Source organism: Mobula birostris, chromosome 14 (genome assembly GCF_030028105.1).
Source record: "Mobula birostris isolate sMobBir1 chromosome 14, sMobBir1.hap1, whole genome shotgun sequence".
Classification (NCBI taxonomy): domain Eukaryota; kingdom Metazoa; phylum Chordata; class Chondrichthyes; order Myliobatiformes; family Myliobatidae; genus Mobula; species Mobula birostris.
In genome coordinates, this window is record NC_092383.1 from 20,555,623 (window position 1) to 20,575,050 (window position 19,428).

At 42.1% G+C, this 19,428-nt stretch overlaps 1 protein-coding gene across 3 annotated transcripts in view; it reads left to right on the top strand.

The window, feature by feature from the left end:
* dmxl2 (Dmx-like 2) overlaps positions 1-19,428 on the top strand; it is a 154,148-nt gene that overhangs the window by 123,103 nt on the left and 11,617 nt on the right. For all 3 annotated transcript variants that reach the window (XM_072278191.1, XM_072278192.1, XM_072278193.1), the window contains 6 exons: positions 2,088-2,153; positions 2,528-2,614; positions 5,648-5,769; positions 9,412-9,547; positions 16,104-16,164; positions 19,106-19,233. In XM_072278191.1, coding sequence (XP_072134292.1) covers positions 2,088-2,153; positions 2,528-2,614; positions 5,648-5,769; positions 9,412-9,547; positions 16,104-16,164; positions 19,106-19,233 — 600 coding nt within the window. The remainder of the gene's footprint in view (positions 1-2,087; positions 2,154-2,527; positions 2,615-5,647; positions 5,770-9,411; positions 9,548-16,103; positions 16,165-19,105; positions 19,234-19,428) is intronic.

Genomic DNA, 19,428 nt, shown 5'->3' on the forward strand with positions numbered 1-19,428 from the left:
ATCAGAGTGGGGAATAAGAGAAGAGGGAAGGGTTAAGTGAAAAATAATACCTGAAGGAGAAATTGATGTTCATTCCACCAGGTTGAAGGCTACCTAGACAGAATATGAATATTCTAATGCAGTTTTTATTCTTCATAATTGTAGTAAAGCATTTGACGCATTTGAGCAACCCAGGAATTTTTTGTTTAGTTTGTGGGACTCGATGCTTCTTGAAGTTTCCAACAAAATTTTGAGGCTCCTGGCAGTGTTCAACCTCAGAAACTTCCATGTGTATTTGGTAAAAGTCCGTGGATTTCTTCCTGATGATATAGTCAGGATGTAGGTAATTTACACTTGAAAATCATAAAAGCTTGGAAACTGCATTGTTAATATGTGTGTTGGGGGGGGCGGGTAAGTTGTGGAAATATTCTCCTTTTTTATCATTATATATTTACTTAAACCTAGCAATTCTGCATTCATAATGGTATCTGCTACTAGCCCTAAATTAAATGTTACTAATCCCTTTTAAGTAAAAAGAATTGAGCAGTGTGACGTCATTACTGAAAAACAACCTGTAGTAGGAGTTGGGTAATTGTGCTCTATGCTGTGAAGCAGACCCTTACTAAGATCAGTTGTTATCCTTGATCAATGTTATGGTTACAAATTATAGCTATACCAGTATTGGAAGCACTTGAAAATGGGCTCCACTCTCAAATGGAGGCATAGGAAAATTCACATTGCAGGGTTTCAGCCCAAAATATGGACAATTCCTTTATCCCCATAGATGCTGCTCATACTGCAAAGTTCTGCCAGCAGATTGTTGCTGCAGGTTCCAGCAATTGCAGTCCCTTCTGTCTTCAAAAGAAAAATTGTTATCTATTTCATCCAATTATAAATATTCCTTTAAACCTTAAAGAGTTGAATATGTGTGATTATATTTGATGGGAACAGAAATTGTGCATTTCTGTTCCTTCATGGCCACAGTTCTGCCAGTAACATCTCAAACAGGAGAAAATCTTGCAGATGCTGGACATCCAAAGCAACGCACACACAAAATGTTGGAGGAACTTAGCAGAGCAGGCAGCATCTATGGAAAAGGGTAAACAGTTGACATTTCGGGCCGAGATCGGATCTTGGCCTGAAATGTCAGCTGTTTATTTTTTTCCATAGATGCTGTCTGACTGGCTGAGTTCCTCCAACATTTTATGTGTGTATCTAAAGAGTTATGTATTAAGAGTGAATGAGGCACCACAGAAATGTTAGTGTTAGTAGAGTTCTGCCATTAGGAAAGAAAGGTAACATGGACAAACTAGGGTTGAGTGTGCCAGAAATTAAAATTATTATTGGGTAACCATAATTATTGAAACAAATGCAAAGTTAATATCTTGTGCCATCAGAATTATCATTTTCCATTTTTATAAAAAAAAGCCTTGGCAAGAAACCAAGTCAGTAATATTTTTTTGCTAAAGTTAGTTTTCTGTTTGGTTTAATATTAGTGAAAGGAAATGCACATTAAGTTGGAGTGATTTTCCATCCCTTAAGTAAGTTAGGCACATCATCAGTGTATTGCTTGCTTTCTTGTTTTATTGTCCTGGCAGTATTGTTCATTTAGGCTTCTTTATATCTAAAGTCTGTAAGAAATCTCTTCAGAAATAAAAGAAAATTCTATTGTACCCAAATCTGGTTACAATTTTAATTTTTACAAAGACCTCAAATAATTCTCAATCTCTCTCATTCATCTTATTTGCTAACTGCTATCTCCTATAAAAAGGTTGAAAAACTATAATGTTTTTTGGTCATAAAGTTCTTCATGAAATTTCTTTTCATAACTTCAGTGTATGCAGACTGTTGATTGCATTTTGTTTTTAAAATTTGTTCACTCAAAGCTTTGCAAATTTCATCTAATGGCAAATTTAAAAGATTGATTAGCCGTTTTTGTGAAATGTCAAGTCACCAATCAGTAATGTCAATACACTATTGCTGCCGTTGGTGATGCAATACTACCAGGTTTTCATTTTTTTTAATTCAGTAAGAACATTTTATTCATTTTCATTTTTTTTATTTCTGTGCATGTGTATTGTGCTGTGACTGTGTGCTGTGTTGTGTAGTCAGTAGAAGACCATGTGGAGCAAGTCAAACAAAACTACGTCAGGGAACATCGTGGAAGCAACAAGGTAGTATTCCTTTCCCACCCCCTTTGCACTTAGCAGCTGTTGTAATTGCGCTAGCTTCAACATCTTGTTTAATGGTTGTGGAGTAAACTATTGTGCACATGCAAAGCTGTATCTCATTGTGACGGTGGAAAATGCAACGCAAACATGTTATTCATTCTATGTGATTTCAGAAGGGTTACATGGACCTATGCACAGCTAGTTGCTGCTTTGCTAAAACCATTAAACAGTTGGCAAGGCTGGTGATTCTTTTAACTTATTGCTGAATATTTTATTTCCAAATTAAAAAAGGCAAACAACATCATTGGTACAGGATTTGTGCATTAATATCGTTGATATCTTGATCTGACACTATTATATGGAGTATTTGTCTTTAGGTTGAAGCAGATATGGGATACCCCGGTGGAAAATCAAAGATTATTCATAAAGATTCTGATGCCATCATGGCATTTGCAATTAATAAGGTAAGAAAACAAAGTGTTTTATAATTTTCTCTATCTCCAAAAACATAAAACTTTACAAACAAATGATATAACCTTTACACTTGGATGTTTTTCTATGCTTTCCTTTCTCTTCGCATGGCCATGTCTAAATGACATCCACATCTTCCTGTAGAAACCATTGGTTCTAGGTTATGACAGGTACCCAAATATTTTTATATTGCACATATTACACGACATGCTCACATATGTGTACTGGATTTGAATTTTCCAAGTGCCTTTTAACTGTTTGGTAAGATTAGCTAAGTTGCTGAAACAACCAGATGAAAAATTGTCTTGAAAACATCTTAAGGCTGCTCCACCATTCTCAAGCATAATTATGACATGGAAGCAAAAGATACAGAAGTCAACGAGAAAGGAAGTTGAAAGATAATAAGGCGGTAGTGTTGGCTTTTGATAATGTGTGTTTTGTCTCTCCAGTTAACAAAATGCAGTATATTTGAGCATAGCCTCCGAGTTTGACAATACTTAGGGTGTCAGGATTGCAGGCATTTAATCTGTGGTATGTGTTATGAGATCGTTTAGCTATTGCGAACTACTTGTGCTGAGCATCTAATCTAATTCTGGTATCCCTTAGCTCCTTTTATATACATCTGAGCTGCAATAAATTCTTGAAATGAGTACTGGCATTAGTCTTGCAGGAAGGGATTTGTGGATGAGGGAGGCTTTTAGGGAAACATAGAAACATAAAAAATAGGTGCAGGAGTAGGCCATTCGGCCCTTCGAGCCTGCACCGCCATTTATTATGATCATGGCTGATCATCCAACTTAGAACACTGCCCCAGCCTTCCCTCCATACCCCCTGACCCCCGTAGCCACAAGGGCCATATCTAACTCCCTCTTAAATATAGCCAATGAACTGGCCTCAACTGTTTCCTGTGGCAGAGAATTCCACAGATTCACCACTCTCTGTGTGAAGAAGTTTTTCCTAATCTCGGTCCTAAAAGGCTTCCCCTCTATCCTCAAACTGTGACCCCTCGTTCTGGACTTCCCCAACATCGGGAACAATCTTCCTGCATCTAGCCTGTCCAATCACTTTAGGATCTTATACGTTTCAATCAGATCCCCCCTCAATCTTCTAAATTCCAACGAGTACAAGCCCAGTTCATCCAGTCTTTCTTCATATGAAAGTCCTGCCATCCCAGGAATCAATCTGGTGAACCTTCTCTGTACTCCCTCTATGGCAAGGATGTCTTTCCTCAGATTAGGGGACCAAAACTGCACACAATACTCCAGGTGTGGTCTCACCAAGGCCTTGTACAACTGCAGTAGTACCTCCCTGCTCCTGTACTCAAATCCTCTCACTATAAATGCCAGCATACCATTCGCCTTTTTCACCGCCTGCTGTACCTGCACGCCCACTTTCAATGACTGGTGTATAATGACACCCAGGTCTCGTTGCACCTCCCCTTTTCCTAATCGGCCACCATTCAGATAATAATCTGTTTTCCTAAGGATGGGAAATTCATGGAAGGGCATCTGGACAAGGGAGGAGACTAGAATGGGATAGTGAGGTAAGTGTATGGAAGAGTTATGGGCTAGAGCATGTGACTTGGTAGTCCACACATTTGTTTACATTAGTCCACACATTGATCTCCATTTATTTAAGGACTTGACCTTTGACTAGAACTTCCCTCTGTCCACCCTTCGTGATAGTTGGTATGCAGTGGCTGCTTCATAATTTTAAAAAAATTGAAAATGCATCCTCAAAATCATCCTCAAAATGCTAGAATACATCCTCTTCCCTTGGATCACCCAAGGAAGTGGTATCAGTTTTGTGGTAATAGATATAAATGATGAACATTTTAACATCCATTGTTTCAGTTAGATGTGCTGTCTGTCTGAGGAAGTTAAAAACTAGTTGATTCTAGATTCTTTTTCAGGACTTGTTTTCCAAAAGAGGAAATATCTTGCTTTTGGCATAACGCATCTATTTTTGTAGGACTTTGTTTTCAACAGAACTATTGTATTTCTTTTTATACTTTCAATCTGTCTTGTGTTCCCTTTTCTGCAGTGGCATTCCCACATATGTTTTCAAACACTGATTACTTAGGTCAGGGGTTCCCAACCTGGGGTCCAGGAATCCCTCATTTTTAATGGTAAGGATCCATAGCATTAAAAAGGTTGTGAACTCCTGACTTGGATATTCTTTTATTTTAGTTTTCTTTTGTTCCTTTAACACCATGGCCCTTTTAACTTTTTTGTAGGTAGTTTGTAGACCATTCAGTCTTCAACCTCTGGGAAAATGGCATTTAAACTCTTAGGGTTTTAATTCCTGGTAAAAAACCATTTAGACACAGAAGTGTTAAACTGCAGTTTCTCTTTGCACATGTTCACTTTCTTCATGGGGCACTGTTGCCCTTAACACTTTTGAAGTTGCCTTGGGTAGGAGAGTTTTTTTTAAAATCAGAAATCTGAAAGAGAAACTCATTCTAGCCTGAGCATCCTCTCGGTGCTATGGGTGATAAGCAGGGAAAGGGAAAGACATCTAACACTAATTCTATTATAAAGCACAGTTGGTCAGGCTTCCCAGGCCTTTGAATCCTGGCAAGGTGGAATGAGCCCAAAGTGACTGAAGTTGCAAGTCACTTTGTAGCACTGCTTGTGCACTCTTCCCTCCAGTACATCTACCATGCTCTTCTCCTGACTTAGTACCTTTTACACTATTCAGCAAGTCCAACCGGACCGAGGATCAACCTGTCAATTATGCAACTTCAGATGAGAAACTTGCAGAAGGAAAATAATTACAAGTTGTTTGGGGAAGATGTACTTCTGGTTTTCCTGGTGTAGATACTCTACAGTCCTTCTACTTTTGCATTAATACTTGGGTCAATATTTTCAATAACTTTCAGGTTAATAGCATTTTTCATATCTATATTGATTTGCCTATCTGCCTAAATATCATTACTACTTAATTTATTGAGAAAATTTTCTTCTGAGCTCTTAGTTTAGTTTCCTTGGTGTGAATTTTGTTTTCTTTTTCTCTTCCCTCAAAAGGCAAATTCCAATGAAATAGTCCTGGCTTCAACACATGATGTGCAAGAACTTGATATATCTGCAATTCTAGCTGCTCAGCCTTTTACATGGATTGGTGAAGATTCAGACAGAGATTCTAGAAGGTTCTAAACTTAAAGTTTTAGAATGTTTTTTATAGTCATGAATTTGTATGGCATTGAAACAGACCCTTCGGCTCAACTTGTCTATGCCAACCAAGGTGTTAAATTTCACGTTCAAGTTTAATTGTCAACCATACACATGAATGCAGCCAAACGAAATAGTGTTCCTCCGAGGCCAAGTTGCAAAACACATTACCAACAGTCATACACAGCACAAGGTACATATAGCATATATAATTACAATAACAAAAAAACAGTCACACAAAAAAATGCCCAGATCCCTGACTGTCATGGCACGTAGATTAATAGTGCATGGTATGTTGTCCTGGAACCATGTTTCTGCAAGAACAGGAGTGCAGCAGTTCTTATGATGCACTAGTGCAGCTGCAAACGAACGCAATCCAGAGCGAACACTAGAGCGCAGCACCAATGGGAGGGGCCGGCGCCCAACCCAGCTAGGACTCCTGCACAACTGCTGGATCCCTGCTCTCTCCCACACCCTCTCATGTCTCCTCCCCTGGCAAACTTGCGGCATGAGGGCCTGGTTCACGCAACAACCGAGGCCACACAGCTCCCCCCACTATTTATCTCGGCAATGAACCAGTGAATCAGACTTGCATTCAGGTGTCTTCCTGAATTTGTCCAATTTGCCCTAATTAGGCCCGTATTGCCTTTATTATCCATATATCTGTACAAATGTTTTTTTAAACATTATAGTCATAGTCATGCTTTATTGATCCCGGGGGAAATTGGTTTTCGTTACAGTTGCACCATAAATAATAAATAGTAATAGAACCATAATAGTTAAATAGTAATATGTAAATTATGCCAGTAAATTATGAAATAAGTCCAGGACCAGCCTATTGGCTCAGGGTGTCTGACCCTCCAAGGGAGGAGTTGTAAAGTTTGACGGCCACAGGCAGGAATGACTTCCTATGACGCTCTGTGCTGCATCTCGGTGGAATGAGTCTCCGGCTGAATGTACTCCTGTGCCCACCCAGTACATTATGTAGTGGATGGGAAACATTGACCAAGATGGCATGCAACTTAAACAGCATCCTCTTTTCAGACCCCACCGTGAGAGAGTCCAGTTCCATCCCCACAACATCACTGGCCTTACAGATGAGTTCGTTGATTCTGTTGGTGTCTGTTACCCTCAGCCTGCTGCCCCAGCACACAGCAGCAAACATGGTAGCACTGGCCACCACAGGCTCGTAGAACATCCTCAGCATCGTCCGGCAGATGTTAAAGGACCTCAGTCTCCTCAGGAAATAGAGACGGCTCTGACCCTTCTTGTAGACAACCTCAGCGTTCTTTGACCAGTCCAGTTTATTGTTAATTCATATCCCCAGGTATTTGTAATCCTCCACCATGTCCACACTGACCCCCTGGATGGAGTCACCGGTACCTTAGCTCTCCTCAGGTCTATCACCAGCTCCTTAGTCTTTTTAACATTAAGCTGCAGATAATTCTGCTCACACCATGTGACGAAGTTTCCTAGCGTAGCCCTGAACTCAGCCTCATCTCCCTTGCTGATGCATCCAACTATGGCAGAGTCATCTGAAAACTTCTGAAGATGACAAGACTCTGTGCAGTAGTTGAAGTCCGAGGTGTAAATGGTGAAGAGAACGGGAGACAAGACAGTCCCCTGTGGAGCCCCAGTGCTGCTGATCACTCTGTCGGACACACAGTGTTGCAAGCACACGTACTGTGGTCTGCCAGTCAGGTAATCAAGAATCCATGATACCAGGGAAGCATCCACCTGCATCGCTGTCAGCTTCTCCCCCAGCAGAGCAGGGCGGATGGTGTTGAACGCACTGGAGAAGTCAAAAAAACATGACCCTCACAGTGCTCGCTGGCTTGTCCAGGTGGGCGTAGACACAGTTCAGCAGGTAGACGATGGCATCCTCAACTCCTAGTTGGGGCTGGTAGGCGAACTGGAGGGGATCTAAGTGTGGCCTGACCAAAGGCCGGAGCAGCTCCAGAACAAGTCTCTCCAGGGTCTTCATGATGTGGGAGGTCAATGCCACCGCTCTGTAGTCATTGAGGCTGCTGGGGCACGGCGTCTTCGGCGACGAGGGACAAGGCAAGACGTCTTCCACAGTACAGGAACCCTTCGGAGCCTCAGGCTCAGGTTGAATACATGGCGAAGTACTCCACATAGCTGAGGGGCACAGGCTTTGAGCACCCTGGTACTGACACCATCCGGTCCTGCAGCCTTGCTTGGGTTCAAACGTTTCAGCTGTCTTCTCACCTGTTCAGCTGTGAAGCCCGCCATGGTGGTTTTGTGTGGGGAAGGGGTATAGTCATGAGAGCAGGGTGGGGGACTGTGAGGAGGGGAGAGTGGAATATGTGTTGGTTGGGGGCCGACAACAGATGGCTCATGTGGGGGATGGGCAGGGGCCACAATGTCAAATGTGTTAAAGTTTGCCGGAACCCAGTGATGGTCCTCATCCCCCTCCAGACCTCTCTCATGTTGTTCTGCTGGAGTTTCCACTCAAGCTTCCTCCTGTACCTGTCTTTAGCCTCCCTGATCCTGGCTTTCAGGTCCCTCTGTATTGCCCTCAGCTCCTCCCTATTTCCATCTCTAAATGCCCTCTTTTTAGCGTTCAGGATGTCCTTAATGTCCTTTGTCACCCATGGCTTGTTGTTTGAATAATGAAGGACAGTTCTTGTCGGAACATAGCTGTCCACACAAAAGTTGATGTAATCAGTGATGCACTCTGTGAACCCATCAATATCCTCTCCATGTGACTCACAGAGTGCCTGCCAGTCTGTCACCTCAAAACAACCCTGGAGCGCCTCATAACCATCCTCCGACCATTTTCTCACTTATGATTGTTCCTGCCACTACCACTTCCCCTGGCAGCTTGTCCCATATACCCACTGCCTTCTGTGTGGAAAGCATTGTCCCCTCAATTCACTCACCTGTGCCCTCTAATTTTGGACTTCCCTACCCTGGAGAATGATCATTTATCGTGATTTTATAAACCTCTATAAGGTCACCCTTCATCCTCCTTCAGTCCAGAGATAACAGTCTCATCCTGTCCAGTTTCTCCTTGAAGCTCATGCCCTCCAGTCTGGGCAGCATCCTGTCATTCTGCACCCTCTATAACTTAAATCACATCCGTCATATAGTATAGCAACCAGAACTGCACACAATATTCCAAGTGCAGTTTTACTAACAGTTGTAACATGGTATCCCAACTTTTGCCCTAACTGAAGGCAAGACTTGCCATATGCTGCCTTTACTACCCTGGTTAATTAGGTCATCGTTTTCGGAGAGCTATGTACTTGTATTCCTCAGTGTCTCCATTCCGCAACACTTTCCAGACTTTTACCATTCACTGCATAATGTATATCCTGATTCCTTTGCACTTAATGTAAATTTTCATTTCAATTTATCTAAAGTTATAATAAATTACTGATCATAGTAGAATGTACAACATAGAAGTAGTCCAGATATCTTTTGTTTATGGTTTATTTGAGGCACTTTGTCTTTCCTCACTCAACTCCAGCCAATGTAAATTCCAATTTTATTCTCTCAAGCTCTGGGTGTAGATTGTCCGTTTCCCCCTCTGAAATAAGCATTACCCTTAAAAGTAGAAAATGTTATAATGTCTAAATCATTACTATCTCTTATAGTTCTGACGATCTTGAGCATCGCTCAGCGGGAAGCAGCAGCCAAACAAGTACAACTCATTTTGCATCCAGCCAGCTTTCTAGTTCATCTTCGATGCCTTGGCTAGGAAGTGGACAAACCAGCACAGGAGCCACCGTGGTATGTCAAGAGCCACATAACCTTTCTAATATTGTTAGTTTTCTTTATAAGGTTACTCATTATGACTATAACCAGTTTAGGACTTGCCTCTTCCATAACTGTTTCCAAATGTAAAGGATATTTGAGGAGGTAAACTTGAATTTTTATTTGTTACTTGCACACTGACCTCTCTTGTAGCCCATATATTTAACACTGCTCTTTTTGCCTAATATATTTATAACATATTTCTTTCAGAATACCACCCCATTGTTTCCCTTTCTTTTAATCCTATGTTTGTAATTTCTTCTTGTATTTTGTCTTTTCCTCTGCAACTATAAATTGCTTCTAAACATTTACAGAGTGAACTCCATGATTTTAAAAGCACACAAGAATACTTGAGAGTTTATTGAGCATTCATTTGTAAACTTACTCGTCGACTTTATCAACTTTGCCTCCAACTTTCACTTTGCCCTCAAACTTACCTGGTTTGTTTCCAAAACTTCCTACCCCTTTCTTGATCTCGCTGTCTCCATCTCTGGAGACTGCTTATCTACCGATGCCTTTTATAAACCTACTGACTCTCACAGCTACCTGGACAATACCTCTTCCCACCCAGTTACTTTAAAGAACTAAGGAGATGTCCTCCTCCTAAGAAAGCAGCTTCCCTTCCTTCACTATCGACATTGCCCTCAACCACATCTTTTCCATTTCGCACATGTCTGCCCTCATGCCACCCCACCAGGGGTAGGGTTCCTCCTACCACCCCACCGGCTTCTGCATCCAGCGCATAATTCTCTGTAACTTCCACCATCTCCAACAGGATCCCACCGCCAAGTACGTCTTTTACTCTCCCCCTGCCTCCCCTGCTTTCCTCAGGGATCGCTCCCTACACAACTCCCTTGTCCATTCATCCCTCCCCACAGACCTCCCTCCTGGCACTTACCTTTGCAAGCGGAACAAGTGCTACACCTACCCCTACACCACCTCCCTCACTACCCTTCAGGGCCCCAAACAGTCCTTCCAGGTGAGGTGATACTATTTGGTGCTTCCAGCGTAGCCTCCAGTATATCGGTGAGACCCGACGTAGATTGGGTCACCGCTTCGCTAAGCACCTACGGTCCATCCACCAGAAGAAGTAGGATCTTCCAGTGGCCACACATTTTAATTCCACTTCCCATTCCCATTCCGATATGTTAATCTATGGCCTCCTCTACTGCCACGATGAGACCACACTTTGTATTCCATCTGGGTAGCCTCCAATCTGATGGCATGAACATCAATTTTTCGAACTTCCGGTATTGACTCCCTTTACCATTTCCCCATTGCCATTTCCCTCTCTCACCTTTTCTCCTTGCCTGCCCATCAGCTGTCTCTGGTGCTCCTCCCCTTTTCCTTCTTCAATGGCCTCCTGTCCTCTCCTGTCAGATTCCTTCTTGTCCAGCTCTTTATCTCTTCCATCAATCTACTTCCCAGTTCTTTACTTCACCTCTCCTTCCCCCACCACCCCAGTTTCACCTATCACCTACCACCTTGTACTTCCTCCCCTCCCTCCACCTTCTTTCTCTGACTTATCTTTTTTTCCTCTGGTCCTGATGAAGGGTCTCAGCCCAAAACGTCAAATGTACTCTTTTTTTTCCCATAGACGCTGCCTGGCTTGCTGAGTTCCTCCAGCATTTTGTGTGTGTTGCATGAATTACATTTAAACTGTTTTTGTTTTCTTAATTGCATAGAACATGGTCTTTTATGAAATATGATCATAATGTGAAATACACAAAGTCATATAGGAGAAATCAAGTGCCTCTCAAGATTTCATATTACATCGAATGAATATCTGAACCTTACATATGCAAGGAAAGACTCCGATTTGATTTTTGAGCCAGTGTTATCCACAGGATTCAGTAATCAGTATCATCATCACATTTAAAATCACTGGCTTAGGTCATGAAATGAAGCAAGGAAAATGTGCAAAAAGAGAGGGGAGGGGGAAGAAAAAACTGAGGTAGTGTTCTTCGATTCACTGTCCATTCAAAAATCTGATGATGGAGAGGAAGAAGCTGAAATGTTGAATGTTTGTCTTTAAGCTCCTATACCTCCTCCTTGATGGTAGCAATGAGAAGAGGGTATGTCCTGGGTGATGGTGGTTCTTAGTGGTTGCCATCTTTTTGAGACATCTCCTTTTAAAGGTGTCCTCGATGCTGGGGAGGCTAGTGCCCATGATGGAGCTGGCTGAGTTTCCAACTTCCTGCACCTTTTTCCCCTCCGTAACAGACCGTGAAGTATCCAGTTAGAATGCTCTCCACGGTACATCTGTAAAAATTTGTAAGTGTCTTTGGTGACATACCAGTTCAATAACTCATAATGAGATATAGCTGTTGTCATACCTCCTTTTGTAATTAAATCAATATGTTAGGCCTAGGATAGATCCTCCAAGATGTTGACACCCAAGGGCTTGAAACTGCTCACCTTTTCCACAATGAGGACTATGTGTGTTCCCTCAACTTCCCCCTTCCTGAAGTCCCCAATCTATTCCTTGGTCTAACTGACAGTGAGGGCGAAGTTGTTGCTGCAATACTACTCAACCAGCTGATTTATCTGGCTCCTGTACACCGCCTCATCACCACTTCAAATTCTGCCGACGATAGCAAATTTATAGATTGCATTTGAACTGTGCTGAGCCACACAATCATGGGTGTAGAGAGAGTAGAGCAGTGGGCTAAGCACACATACCTGAGGTGCGCCAGTGTTGATTGTCAGCAAGGAAGATACTTCATTTCTGATCCACACTGACAGTAGTCTCCCGGTGAGGAAGTCGAGGATGCAGTTGCAGAGACCCAGATTTTGGACCTTGTTGATTAGAACTGAGGGTATGATTGTGTTGAACGCTAAGCTGTAGTCAATAAACAATAGCCTGTTGTAGGTAACACACATAAAAGTTGCTGGTGAACGCAGCAGGCCAGGCAGCATCTCTAGGAAGAGGTGCAGTCGAAGTTTCAGGCCGAGACCCTTCGTCAGGACTAACTGAAGGAAGAGTGAGTAAGGGATTTGAAAGTTGGAGGGGGAGGGGGAGATCCAAAATGATAGGAGAAGACAGGAGGAGGAGGGATGGAGCCAAGAGCTGGACAGGTGATAGGCAAAAGGGATACGAGAGGATCATGGGACAGGAGGTCCGGGAAGAAAGACAATGGGGGGGGGACCCAGAGGATGGGCAAGGGGTATATTCAGAGGGACAGAGGGAGAAAAAGGAGAGTGAGAGAAAGAATGTGTGTATAAAAATAAGTAACAGATGGGGTACGAGGGAGAGGTGGGGCATTAGCGGAGGTTAGAGAAGTCGATGTTTATGCCATCAGGTTGGAGGCTACCCAGACGGAATATAAGGTGTTGTTCCTCCAACCTGAGTGTGGCTTCATCTTTACAGTAGAGGAGGCCGTGAATAGACATGTCAGAATGGGAATGGGATGTGGAATTAAAATGTGTGGCCACTGGGAGATCCTGCTTTCTCTGGCGGACAGAGCGTAGGTGTTCAGCAAAGCGGTCTCCCAGTCTGCGTCGGGTCTCGCCAATATATAAAAGGCCACATCGGGAGCACCGGACGCAGTATATCACCCCAGCCGACTCACAAGTGAAGTGTTGCCTCACCTGGAAGGACTGTTTGGGGCCCTGAATGGTGGTAAGGGAGGAAGTGTAAGGGCATGTGCAGCACTTGTACCGCTTACACGGATAAGTGCCAGGAGGGAGATCAGTGGGGAGGGATGGGGGGGACAAATGGACAAGGGAGTCGCCTAGGGAGCAATCCCTGCGGAATGCGGGGGGGGGGAGATGTGCTTAGTGGTGGGATCCCGTTGGAGGTGGCGGAAGTTACAGAGAATAATATGTTGGACCCGGAGGCTGGTGGGGTGGTAGGTGAGGACCAGGGGAACCCTATTCCTAGTGGGGTGGCAGGAGGATGGAGTGAGAGCAGATGTACGTGAAATGGGGGAGATGCGTTTAAGAGCAAAGTTGATAGTGGAGGAAGGGAAGCCCCTTTCTTTAAAAAAGGAAGACATCTTCCTCGTCCTAGAATGAAAAGCCTCATCCTGAGAGCAGATGCGGCGGAGACGGAGGAATTGCGAGAAGGGGATGGCGTTTTTGCAAGAGACAGGGTGAGAAGAGGAATAGTCCAGATAGCTGTGAGAGTCAGTAGGTTTATAGTAGACATCAGTGGATAAGCTGTCTCCAGAGACAGAGACAGAAAGATCTAGAAAGGGGAGGGAGGTGTCGGAAATGGACCAGGTAAACTTGAGGGCAGGATGAAAGTTGGAGGCAAAGTTAATAAAGTCAACGAGCTCTGCATGCGTGCAGGAAGCAGCGCCAGTGCAGTCGTCGATGTAACGAAGGTAAAGTGGGGGACAGATACCAGAATAGGCACGGAACATAGATTGTTCCACAAAGCCTGTTGTAGGTGTTTCTGTTGTCCCAGGTGATCCAAGACCGAGAGGAGAGCCAATGAGATTGCATCTGTTGTAAACCTATTGTGGTGATGGGCAAGTTGCAGTGGATCCAGGTCCTTGCTTGGGCAGGAGTTGATTCTAGCCAGGACCAACCTTTTAAAAAAAAATCATCACAGTCAGTATGGGTGCCACTGGGCAATAGTCGTTGAAGCAGTTCACGCTGCTCTGGAATGATTGTCACCCTTTTGAAGCAGTTGGGAACCTCTGACTGCAGCAGTGAGAGATTGAAGGTATTCTTGAACACCATTGCCAGTTGGCTGGCACAGGTCTTCAGAACACTGCCAGGTATACCATCAAGGCCTGACACCTTGATGTTAATTATACAAAACCCCATTTCCAGAAAAGTTGGGATATTTTCCAAAATGCAATAAAGACAAAAATCTGTGATATGTTAATTCATGTGAACCTTTATTTAACTGACAAAAGTACAAAGAAAAGATTTTCAATAGTTTCACTGACCAACTTAATTGTATTTTGTAAATATACACAAATTTAGAATTTGATGGCTGCAACACACTCAACAAAAATTGGGACAGAGACGTGTTTACCATTGTGTTACATCACCTTTCCTTCTAATAACAATTTTTATTCATTTTGAAACTGAGGATACTAATTGTAGTAGATTTGCAATTGGAAATTTTGTCCATTCTTGCTTGGTATAAGACTTCAGCTGCTCAACAGTCCGTGGTCTCTGTTGTCTGATTCTCCTCTTCATGATGCGCCATACATTTTCAATAGGAGATAGATCTGGACTGGCAGCAGGCCAGTCAAGCACACGCACTCTGTCTACAAAGCCATGCTGTTGTAGCCCTGCAGAATGTGATCTGGCATTGTCCTGCTGAAATAAGGATGGACGTCCTGGGAAGAGACGTCGCCTTGATGGCAACATACGTCTCTCTAAGATCCTAATATACGCCTCAGAGTCAATGGTACCTTCACATACATGCAACTCACCCATGCTGTGGGCACTGATGCAGCCCCATACCATCACAGATGCTGGCTTTTGCACCTTTCGCTGATAACAATCTGGATGGTCATTTTCATCTTTGGCATGGAGAACGTGACGCCCGTTTTTTCCGAAAACTAGCTGAAATATGGACTCAACTGACCACAGCACACGGTTCCACAGTCTTTCAGGCCATCTGAGATGAGCTCAGGCCCAGAGAACTCGCCGGCGTTTCTGCATAGAGTTGATGTATGGCTTCCTCCTTGCGTAATACAGTTTCAAGTTGCATTTCTGGATGCAGCGACGGATTGTGTTGAGTGACAATGATTTTCCGAAGTACTCCCGAGCCCAGGTGGCTATAATTGTTACGGTAGCATGACGGTTTCTTAGGCAGTGCCGCCTGAGGGCTCGAAGATCACGCGCATTCAACAGTGGTTTCTGACCTTGCCCTTTACGCACTGAGATGTCTCTGAATTCTCTGAACCTTTTCACAATATTATGTACCGTAGATGTTGAAAGACCTAAATTCTCTGCAATCTTGCATTGAGAAATGTTCCTTTTGAACTAAGAATTCTCTCACAAAGTTTGGCACAAAGGGGTGAGCCACGACCCAACCTTGCTTGCAAAGACTAAGCCTTTCATGGACGCTACTTTTATACCCAATGGTGATACCTCACCTGCTACCAATTAGCCTGCTTAATGTGGAGTCTTCCAAACCGGTGTTACTTGAATATTCTGTGCACTTTTCAATCTTATTTTAACTCTGTTCCAACTTTTGTTGAGTGTGTTGCATCCATCAAATTCTAAATTTGTGTATATTTACAAAATACAATTAAGTTGGTCAGTAAAACTATTGAAAATCTTTTCTTTGTACTTTTGTCAGTTAAATAAAGGTTCACGTGAATTAACATATCACAGATTTTTGTTTTTATTGCATTTTGGAAAATATCCCAACTTTTCTGGAAATGGGGTTTGTAATTATGTTCAGCACTCACAGATTGGAATAATCCATTTTCAAGAAATTGTGGTAAATTAGAAATGCTGATACGAAGATATTTGTCTGCAGTAGCAGCTGTAGTTGATGTACTGCATTGAAACAATATGTGCATTTATTGATTTATTGATGTATTTTTCATCATTGTAGATCATAAAGAGAAACTTGAATAACGTGAAGAGGATGACTTCTCATCCAGCTCACCGATACTGTGAGTGTTTAAATGAGATTACACAAGTTCTGTTCCTCAGACCTAACAGAATATCTTGCCTGCCATCTGCCCAAAGACCTAATGAATAAGTAAAAATTAATGAGCCACCCAACTTTCACTCAAAGAAAGCAAGTCTGGTTGATTGAGATTATGTTCCTGAGCAATATGAGGATTTTCTAGTCACAATTCATTTTTTTTTTTCACTCTTTCTTTCTCTTCTCTGTATCTACCCATATTTGTGCAAATGCTCACTCATTTGCAAAATATAAAAACATAGGTGTGCAGGAAGTCCTGTTTTTAACTTAAAAACGGAAGATACTGTAAGATTTTCCTGCAGTATGTGTGGAACAAGTCAAAAACGCAATGAAGGGTCTTTGACCATGAATGTTAATTCTTTCGCATTCCATATACTGTATGCTGCCTTGTGCAATGAGTGTTTCCAGCACTTTCTGTTTTTGTATCAGATTTCCAGAATCAGCAGTTTTGATTTGAAGATCCTGTTTTTTAAGATCTATTTTATCGCATTGATGTAATAAATTAGGTAGCAGTGAGGACATTGTAGCTGTAAAACTGTCCATAGACACTCTCACACATAGTCACTAGCCAGCTTCATACACAAACATACTAATTAGGGCCTTTGGGGCACTTAGCTCCTATTTATAACCACAACTCTGCCTATTACCCAGAGTTACCTTTTGCCCATGTGCTTATCAAAACCTACTTCAAAAAATATTCGAAGATTCTATTGCCACCAACCTCTGATGTAGAGAATTCCAAAGCCTCCAGTGCTCTTGGTCATAACTAATTGGTTTGGGTATGAAACTGGCTAATGTATACATTAGCTCAGTACTGAAATCACCAGGTTCAGGAACAGTTATATCTGTCAAATATCAGGCTCTTGAATCAAAGTAAATAACTTCACTCGCTGCATCCTTGAACTGTTCCCACAACCTGTGGACTCCCTTTCAAGGACTTTTCATCTCATGTTCTCAATATTTATTGCTTATTTATATATTATTATTTTTTTCTTTTTCTTCTTGTATTTCCAGTTTGTTGCATTTTACATATTGAATTTTATCCACCCTGTTGGATGTGGTCTTTCATTGATTCTATTGTGTTTTTTGTATTTACGGTGAATGCTCATATGAAAATGAATCTTAGGGTTGTATATGGTGATGTTTATATACTTCGATAATAAATTTATTATTGAATAAATTTAAATTTAACTTTGGAGGTAGATGACTAGTGGTGTTCTGAAGGAATCTGTTCTAGGACCCCTGCTCTTAGTGAATTTTATAAATGACTCTTGAGAGGAAATGGAAGGATGCGTTAGTAAGTTTGCAGGTAACACGAAGGTTGGTGACATTGTGGGTAATGTAGAAGGTTGATGTAGATTACAATGGGATACAAACAGAACTGGGCTGAGAAGTCATAGATGGAGTTCATTCCAGCAAAATGTGAATTGACACACTTTGGAAGATCAAATTTGAAGGTAGAGTACAGGGTTAATGGTAGGATTCTTAGCAGTGTAGAGGAATAGACAGATCTTGGGGTCCAAGTCTATAGATTAGATTAGATTAGATTCAACTTTATTGTCATTGTGCCGAGTACAGATACAAAGCCAATGAAATGCAGTTAGCATCTAACCAGAAATGCAAAGAATAGTATTATTTACAAAATAACTGCAAGTAAAAAGTACTACAGCACACAAATATAAAAGTACTGAGACAGTCCAATATGGGTGCAGTACTGCTTATCGCTGTGATGTGAGGTTCAGCAGGGTCACAGCCTCAGGGAAGAAGCTCCTCCTGTGCCTGCTGGTGCTATAGATCCCTCAGTGTTGCTGCACAAGGTGATGGGGTGATAAAGAAGCTGCAATATGTTATTGGCCTTCATTAGTCGGGAGATTGAGTTCAAGAGCCACGTGGTAATGTTGCAGCTCTAGTTAGACTATACTTGGACAGTGACCTCCCAGCTTCTTACTTTATCACCCCCGCCTCCATTCACTCACCTACTCTCTCACCTGCTTTCACTCGTTACCTGCCAGTGTGTACTCCTTCCACTCCCCCCTCATTCTGGCTTCTGCCCCCATCTTTTCCAGTCCTGAAATGTTGACCACACTTCTGCGTAGATGCTGTCTGACCCATTGAGTTCTTCCAACATTTTGTGTGTCAGAGTATTGTGTTCAGTTCTGGTGGCTTCTTTATAGAAAAGATGTGGGAGCATTGGAGAGAGTGCAGATGAGACTTACCAGGATGCTGCCTGGATTAGAGAACATGTCTTATGAGGAAACATTGAATGAGCTAGGGCTTTTTTTCTATGGAGAGAAGGAGGGTGAAAGGCGATCTGATGGAGGTGCTTTAGCTTAAAAGAGGCATTATTAGAATGGACAGCCAGCACCTTTAACACAGGGTGGCAATGGCTAATACCAGAGGACATCCTTTTATATTGAGTGGAGGAAAATTTAGGGGCAATGAAAGAGGGTGGTTGTTTATGGAGTACTAAGTGCCTGGGCTATAATGCCGGGGGTGGTGGTAAAGTCACATCGACTAGAAACATTGAAGAGAGTATTATATAGGAACATGGATGAAAAAAATGGAGGGTTTTATAAACTGTATAGGAGGGGAGAGTTAGATTGATTGTGGAGTAGGCTAAAGGTTTGGCGCAACATTGTGGGCTGAAAGACCTGTGCTATATTATTCTGTATTGTACTGTTTTGTTTAACACTAATCTCTTTAAATGTTGATGATTACTCAATCTGAAACAAGATGTAGAGCAAATCATCATTTTTAGGACTTAAGGGGATGCAGTTTTTTTGATTACAGATGAATAGAAAACCAATTTACCAAATAATAAATTACGATAAGCAGAAAGGATTTTTTCACATGCATTTAAATGAATTACTCTGAATTGATGACAACTTTCAATTTGTACCATTCAGATCTTACAGGTGCACAAGATGGAAGTGTGCGAATGTTTGAATGGAATCGGCCGCAGCAGGTTATATGTTTCCGGCAAGCTGGCAATGCCAGGGTTACCCGACTTTATTTTAATACCCAAGGCAATAAGGTCAGTATTTAATATAACCATCCTAACATTTATTTTGGATTATAATATAAAGCACTAAGGAGTTGTCTTTCCAGAAATAATGGCATTTTCTCAACCATTCCACCCAATTTAATTGTGAAGAAGGTTTCCCCAGTTATTAGAATGCAAGTGTAGAATATTTATTACTTTTACATTTTATCCAAACGTAATGAGTTG